At 32.6% G+C, this 8,725-nt stretch overlaps 1 protein-coding gene across 3 annotated transcripts in view; it reads left to right on the top strand.

Moving 5' to 3' along the window:
- The window catches only part of GRIK2 (glutamate ionotropic receptor kainate type subunit 2), a 239,320-nt gene that overhangs the window by 26,181 nt on the left and 204,414 nt on the right, over positions 1 to 8,725 (top strand). For all 3 annotated transcript variants that reach the window (XM_031061578.1, XM_014309296.2, XM_031061577.1), the window contains exon 5: positions 848 to 1,021. In XM_031061578.1, coding sequence (XP_030917438.1) covers positions 848 to 1,021 — 174 coding nt within the window. The remainder of the gene's footprint in view (positions 1 to 847; positions 1,022 to 8,725) is intronic.

Below are 8,725 nucleotides of genomic sequence, written 5' to 3'. Positions count from 1 at the left end.
CTTGAATACATCTTTTTTTTTCCCCTGGTCAAAAATTGATCTTAGACCTGAGTTTCCTGAAGTCTAGTACTGTTTCTACCTTGCTTCTTAGGATTTGATCAAAGCACTAGGATAACTCGAACTTTCTTGAGCTAAAATTTGAATTGGTTTACTTTTTATTAATTATATTTCCCCCTGTGTATATTTGAGGGCTAACTGTGCACACACACACACAGATATACTGAAAACATATAAATTGGCAAAAGTTATTCTTGCAAAGATGAATTCCTAACCAAAGAAATGTCCATTTTTGGAAGTATGTTGATGACAGTGAAAAAATGCTTTTGATTAAATTTAAAGCCATGTACATTTCTCCTTTTCCCTGCTCACCACCACCCCCACTCCCTGCCTACCCTCCTCCACCAATTTATCCTCCTAAGATTAACATGTTTAAGTTTCACTGAGAGTGAAAGCTCAAGGAAACTCCCGTCCAGTTTATTTCATTATTGCATGTTTGTTTAATTTCTGGCAAGTTCAAGAAATAGCAATTAATATTAATATCTAGAAATTGAAAATTTCTAGATATTAATTACTGTAGTATTTTAGCCTACCTCATAGTAGATACAGTTCTGTAATTGGACTAACATTTCCTGAAAGTCTGGTCTTCTTCCTCTGAGGATCAGATGACTCCCACCATAAGGGCAGCCACGTTGCTTGCTCACAGACACAGGCCCCCAGACAAGCAGAACACGTTTCCTAGCATAAATAGCACTGAAAAATTACCGTACTCTCATCTGGGGAGATGGCCCGACAATCGAGATAACAATTGCAGTGTATTACAGAATTTATACAATGGTGACTTTTTCAGGACCTGTTTGCCTTGGATGTGGAACCCTATCGGTACAGTGGTGTTAACATGACTGGATTCAGAATTCTAAACACAGAAAACACCCAGGTGTCATCTATCATTGAGAAGTGGTCTATGGAGCGCTTGCAAGCACCACCGAAGCCTGATTCAGGTTTGCTGGATGGATTTATGACGGTATGAATACCAGTATTTGGTTCTTTTTATTATATGTTTGTGAAGCTAAAAAAAAAATACAACTTTTTGTTGTTAAAAATGTTTAGAGGTATGTAACCAAATATTATTGTAAACATGAGTCAGAGAGTAACTGTGATGTTTCTGTTAATATTTTGCAGATGGAATACATGATTATATTAACTTTTTTTTCAAAATTGCATGTACTGTATTTTTTTCAAATTATAGTGCCATATTCTAAATATTGGATTCATCTAATTTGCTGGTGAAATTTTTTTATGGCACAAAAATCAAGCTAATGAAAATTGTCTATTTCTCTACATTTTGTGTCTTATTAATTTAAGATTCATTCATTATAATGTGTACTTTCTAATATTTACATAAATCTGGTTTTAAAATATTTTATTAATATTATGAACAGGACCTCATTACTATCTTTTGTACTTTCTGTTGTTTCAGATTAATCTGATTAATTAATCTGGTTGTTTATATTCATTTTTTTCCTTCCATTTTGCCACTAGTCTTTGGCCTCACTTCAGTTCATAAAAATCTCAACTATATTCCTGGAAAAAAAGTTTCATTGTTAGGTTTTGGTGAGTTTCTGCTCATTAGTTGGAATTCAATGTGGAATTATAATGTCAGGAAGGAAATTATTTTAAAAGATATCCTACATTAGATCTGCTTTAGTCTTTGAATTTGTTGAAAGATTTTCCACTTTGGCCCCTTAGCAATTAAGGTAGTCGGGTCTTGTTTGGCTTTGTTTTTTATTTTTTGGGAGTTTTTTTATGGTTGTTGTTAGGTGTCTTTTTGGTTTTTTTTTTTTTTAGGCTTTTCATCTTCAATTTGAAAAAATAGAAAACTCTATTTCTTGAAGACAGGTATCTTAGTAACATATCAGATGCCTAGATTGTATTAATTATTCCACATAACACATCTAATCAGCATTTTTTTTCTACTGATAAGCTTTAATGATCTTATAGATATTAGGCACTAAATTGCAATCAACATTTTAATAAGTTTAATTTTTTTCTAGAAAATCACCCTTTTTAGGGAAAAATGCTTTTTTAATGTACTTACTGTATATAATATTTTGAACATGATAATTTGAAACATTTTAAATTTAATTTGTTTACTAATTTCCTTGCACTGCACTTTAGAGATTGCATCACACAGTAGTTTAAAAGTTATATTGTTCATTTCTCTAAATTATTTCAAAAAAGCAAATGAACCCCCAAAATCTAGAAATTGTGTGAAGCCCGCATCTGGTTTATATATAGCTGCTACTTATTACTGTAAGTCATTGTTTCATGCTTCCTTGTATGCATTAATATTCTCAATTCTTTTTTTTACCTTTTTGAATTTAAAATTTGCATCATTTCTTCTCATTCATTGTAGTTGTATATTTTATATACTGATCAAAGATGTAACTGATCTCAGACCTTTGTATATTTACCAAGATCAGTAGTGATAGTTATTTTATGAGAACATAGGGCCATGGTGAAAAATAATGGAATAATAAATATTGGAATAGAGTTCTGGGGGCCAGTTGCATGTTTTTCATCTCTTGTGGTGCTGTAAAGAAGGTGCTTTTCTCAGAAAACCACCCGATGTGCAGCAGAACCCTATAATTGCTATTATAGGACTCTGTCAGAATAATATTTTACATCATTACATTGCCTCAGGATAGAAAAGTGTGGAAAAGTGCATGAAAAACAGTGGCTTCTCTTCTGGACCTGAAAGAGTTCTCTATGCTCCAAGTGGAACCAAGTGTTGATACAGACTGTGATGAATATTTTATGGTCATTCCTTTTGTTGATTAATCATTTAAATGTGCTTTGATTACCTGGGTTTTAAATACCTGAGAGATGCAGAGAGCATTTAAATTTTATTTAAAAGGCTAATAATCTTGGGAAACATTATGAGTTTACAGAGTTTTTTTGATCTGGTCCTTAGATACAAAAAATCATCCACAGCATGTCCATTTGGACGGTGTGAAGAAAAATCAAATCATGATGTCGTTGCACAATGTTCTTTCTGTGCCCAGAATAAAATAATTTTATCGACTTATTACAGGGAAGTTGTAAAATCAGTTAAGTGTGTAAAAATTGACTTTCATGTCACTGTTCATGTATATTTAAAGTCAAAAATGGACTTGGAAATCAAAGACTCTTCACAGATATTGGTGCTATGGTGTGCTCTAACTGATCTGGGCTGGGCTGGACTGGAAATGTGTTTTATTTTCACTGGTTGATAATGGCTACAGCTTAATGAGAAAAAAATTAGCAAGAAGACTGCTTAATGGGAACACATTAAGTTTGAACCCCACAGCTAAATGCCATTTAATCAGGTTTAAAACACCTAAAACTTGTTCCAAATAAAAATCTGAAGTTTGTATAAAGCATTTAGAGAGTTCAGTGAAGACTAGCTCTTTTTTGGTGGTGTAAAAGCAGGCAGTTATGAATTGCAAAGTTTTTAAGCTCCAGTAGTATTTGTGTAAGATACTTTTAATCAAGGCTACCATATTGAAAAATTCAAGTAATAAATAATTACTTATTGGTACATCAAAGAAAAGAAATGCATTCTATGATTTAGGAGAGTAACTACAGTACAATTGGCTTTGTTTTTCCATGGCTTCACAAAATCCGTAGAAATGTTGAAAATTGCTTGCCGTGTTGTTTCAGACTATTCACACTTTGCACAGTCTTCTTGAGATAAAAGTACTTGTGTAAATGTTTATAAAAATTATTTCTTTTAAGGGCTAAACTAATTTATATTGAAGAAAAATGTGACTGTACTTTTAATAGATACATAGAAGTCCTGTGGATGACTCACGGGTCTACTCTGACTGAAGACATTTTTCTATCATCATTCCCATACTTATAGACCTAATTTGTGCATTTGATGGTTCTTTCATATTTCTTAATGTCTGAGGATAATCAAAATGATACTTGTCCTCATAATGTAGAAATAATAATCAAAATGTGTTGCTATTCAAGTGTATTCGTATCCTTTTATCTGTCACACACTTGCGCACGTATGCATGTGCACACGTGGTATAGCTTATTAAGCTACTTAAATAATTGTATTGATTTCTTAAATTTGTAATCTCCTTTTTATTTTAAGTATTCTCAGCAGTCTTGTATTTACTTTGACCATCTTTTTTGTATCCTCATACTCTTACCAGGAATAAAGAAAATATAGTGCCTATAAAAGTAAACATCAAATGAAACTGGTACATGTCATGGCTGTTATTTCTTATAATAAAATTACAGGAATTTATACAGTAACAATTTTGCCAGAGGTAATAAACCATACCTTTAGAAAATTTCAGAAGAAATGAAAAGTCAAAGATCAAATGGCAATACCTTGTCTTTCTTTCTAGTGGAATTAACTGTATCTAACATTTCAGTATCTATTTATCGTTGTCTTCTTGTTTCCTCTTGTTACTTGAGTGGAAAAAGTCAAAGGAAACAAAAATGCATTTTTGTCCATTTTAAATCCAAATCTGTTTTTTTTTTTTCAGACTAGGAAAACTTTTAAATTAGTTATCACTTGATCTTGCACTTCCTGACTTGGTTCAGCAATGCATGTAAGCAAGTTTTTTTAAAATTTGACTTACATATTTCCGAGTAAAATCCAGAACGGCTACTCTGCCAAATTGAAATGGGCAAACATGAGTTCATTCACTCATTTCCCTGTTTCTCACCACCTATTCTTTCTTGTTAGCAGTTCAAAAAGCACTTTTAGGAAGTTAGACTCTGGACAGGGTGGGTTGTTAGCATTTGAACCTTGTGTTATCCCAGTATTAAACAACTGCTAACTAGATTGAAACTGTTGAAACCATTCTCTGATATATTACATACTCATTACTGTTATTTTTCACCGACTCTATACTGAATTCTGAAATTTGAAAGTGATTGGTACTTAGCAACCACTTAAATGGAATGACTTGGCATTAATAAAACCAGATTATTTTTCAACCAGATTATGATTTGTTCTGGAAAAATGAACTTATAAGTTAATAAAACCCCCAAATATACCATAATGAAATAAAAATATTTAATTAGTGTAACTTGAGCTGTTTTTTTTCCTTAAAAAGTTTAGATTTGCAGGGGTTCATCCTTATTTAAGCCTGGAGTAAAAAGCAATTTTGAACTTTCCTGCAAAATGATACTTAATTATTATGGCAATATTTTTATTAAGTTCTATCAATATTGGCATCTGTACTGTATAAGTAGAAAAATATTCTGGAAAACAGAGGGGCAACATACTATTTTAAAGAAATTTTAGTATACTTCACTGACTGAGTCTGTACAAGTATTACACAGAAAGAAGAAAAAAGCCACAAAACCCTGAGCATAAATACACTTCCACACTTATATATGACAACCATGATTCACGCCAAGCAAAATAGAGCATAAATAAAGTGTTATGAGTTCAGAATTCTTTTACTCCTCAACTATTATCTTCACAGTTTTCTGTGCCTCAAGTCAGAATTTAGCATGCATAATTAAGATGACCTAACAAGCCCTGCTGCTTAATTAACATAAAGTTTTCCTTACTAATTGCTTTTGCCTATCATCCAATTCAGCTCTCAGCTTTCTTCTTATATAGAAAAGATTGTTCTTTTTATTCTATTCTTTAATGCCCACTTTAGTAGCTGTATATGGGAGGTGCAGAGAAGCACTGTGGTACTTCTTGAATGCAAGAGCCAAGGTCAATATTTAGGTATTTACCCCAGAAAAATCACAGTTTGCAGCTGATGCATTTTGTGTACTGCCTGGTGGAATGAAGCATTATTTAGTTGAGCATTTTCTCTTTTCACTCCTAATTATTTTTGCCTTTTTGTTTCGTTATCTTCTCAGTAAATGAAAATTATTATTGAAAAAATCCCTGAAATTTAGAATGATATTGAATACCGTCGGCAAAATGCCAGAGATTTTTTGCATATGGAGGATGGATTTATGGTTCATTTCCATGTATGGGATTTTCATTTGCTTCAAAAAAGAGAGGTGAAATTTTATTCATAAAGTTTTGAAATTTCTAAAGCTGGTGTAGAGACTTCCTCAGATAAGGAAAATAGATTCAGTGGTGTTTTCTTTAAGTATGTAACTGCAAAGAAAATGCAAAGATAGTGAGGAGAGATTCTAATACCTCCATAAGTTGTCCTTAATTGAAGGAATGTACAAATGCATTTACTCACAGAGCTGCCTAGGAAATTCATTTTGAAAGTAGCCATTTTAAGGGATACAGTAAAAATCCTCAAGTTACAATTCCTTTGGTATTTGTGAATGGAAATGAAAGAGAGAATAATGTTGGATTTGTAAATGTGTAGATATTTTTCCCTAATTAGATCTCCATATTTGCACACCTTAAGACTTGGGGGATGCATTTATACAATATATTCTTTGTTTATTCTCTTTTTCCCCGATTGCAAGAAAGATTCCAGTAAGCAACCTCTCTATGTCTAAACCTTATGACTGTTTTGTAAAATTTAATTTATCTGAATGTTCTCTTTCTTAGCTGTATGGATATGTTAGTTTAATATTCTCAGAAATTTTGTTGAATCCAAGGTCAAGCCAAAGAATTGCTAAAAAAAATGGTCAAACACTAAGTATAGATGGACAATAATGATTTTCAGTTGCAATAGATCAATATGTTCAAAAACCCTAAAACCTTGTAAGGAATTGGACCAGTGCATGAAGACCATGTTAAATGGCCACCTGTAATTAGGTGAAAGAGCACAATAATCAACAGATTTCTCTGGCTTATTTTAGGTTAAACTAGCTTGGTTAAATGACTAATGTTGGAAGGGGTACTTTTCTTTGCAAAATAAAGTTTGGAAGGATTAGGAGAGTAATGGCACTGAAACCAGGACACCTGAAGTTGAAAGAATTGTCTGTAACATAAACATCCAAAATTTACAAAAAGGGATTCAGTTCTTCTATCATGATATAACCAAGGCTTAATGATGTTTTTCATGAAAGAAATAAATAACTCCCATGTCAGAAAATTGGACTTAAATAATACTGAAGGCACTGTTGTACTGCACTGAAAGCTAAGTGTAAATTTCCAGATTCTTTGCTATATATAAAATCAAGCAAACAACAACAAAAAAAGGCAAACAAAAACCCAATCCAACCATCCAAAGAAAAACTAATTCTACTCCCTCACATCATAGTAATTTTAATCTAGCTGTTGCTAATCCATTCTAATCAAGATTTGGGTAAACAGCATGAGCCAAGGAAAAGCATGAATTTAAAAAAAGTGAAGCTCTGATAAGTGTAGGTATTAGAATTTAACCAAAATAGAGTTAAAATTATGCTCCTAATTATTGACTCAAGAAATCAGGGAGTTGCAAAACTGGAAATATACTCTATTAGAATTATTATCATTATTTTTCATATTTAGTTCAATATATTTTTAACCTAATATTTTTCTACGTTAATTTCATAGTTTCTGATCTGTGGTCTCCAAAATCCATTTTTTTTCATGCATCATAAAGGCAGAAAAAAAAATTATGGTGTAGTTCAGGATTTACTCTCTGGAGCTTGTCTGACTTCATTTATCCTTGATGTCAGTATTTTCAGTGACAGTACCAATTGTTGAATAGCTTGATAAAAATTAGTAATTTAGTTTTCCAAATGGCAAAAGGATATTTGTGAAACTTCAATCTCTTATCTGCACATGACAATATGGAAATAACAGTTGTATTTGGAATAGCTACTTAAATAATAATTTAGTAACTGCCATCAGGCACTGTGACTGGACAGGAGAATTTGATGAGAAGAAGATGCTGTAAAGGCTCCTGAGGTTGAAAAGATCAATAAAAATAAAAATAAATATTTGTTACAGAAATACATTCTTGGATTCTGATTTAGAGCTTCAAAGAGGATATCTTCTTATGTAGACAGCTTTATAATTATCCCTTTAGCTAAAAGAATTTTCTGGATTTGCTGATGAGATGTGTTTAGTAACACTATAGCAGTAAATGTGTACTTCAAAGGAAATACTAAACAATTGCTCATTACTGCATTACAAGCTAAGAATCTCCCCTAGGCACAGTTAATTTTGTGAGTTTAAGGACTATGCAGGATTTCATGCTGTAAGATGTTTTAGAAATGATTTGTCAGCTATTTTGGGAATTAATTGCATTTTTAAATATTTGAGTACTGTATGCAGTAGCTTTTAGGATTTTAAGAGACAGGATAGATCAGAAACCTCTCATCCTATCCCAAAGGAAAGCTATGTACAAGTGCTGTATAGCACTTAGCAGAAATTGCAGTTTCTCTTCCATGGAAGATTTCATTGAATTCTTCCAGATGTGGTTTGAGGACGTATGCATATATTTATAAATACACTAAGATAACCATTGATTTACATCATGCCTTCATGTTAGCAATCTGCATGCTGCTACGTCTTTGCGAAGCCATAGAGGGAACTCAGTGTAACAGCAAGTAGGGAAATGGCAGAGCTTGTGCAACCTGCAGGATCTCCTACACAGTGCAGAAGAGTAGCTGAAGCATAGGTTTCTTTTTGAGATAAGAACTTGAGTGCCTTTTCTCAGGAAATATGCACATGTCTGCACTGCATGAAATTTAGTTTGAGGACTGCAATTAAGAAACCCTAATCTGTCAAAGACTGTGTTTCTAAAGAAGGGCAATGAAGCTGGTGGAGGGTCTGGAGCACAGGTTTTATGAGGAATGT

This window comes from Geospiza fortis, unplaced genomic scaffold, assembly GCF_000277835.1.
Source record: "Geospiza fortis unplaced genomic scaffold, GeoFor_1.0 scaffold486, whole genome shotgun sequence".
Classification (NCBI taxonomy): Eukaryota; Metazoa; Chordata; class Aves; order Passeriformes; family Thraupidae; genus Geospiza; species Geospiza fortis.
The sequence above is the reverse complement of the archived record's forward strand: the minus strand, read 5'-3'. Positions and strand labels throughout refer to the sequence as shown.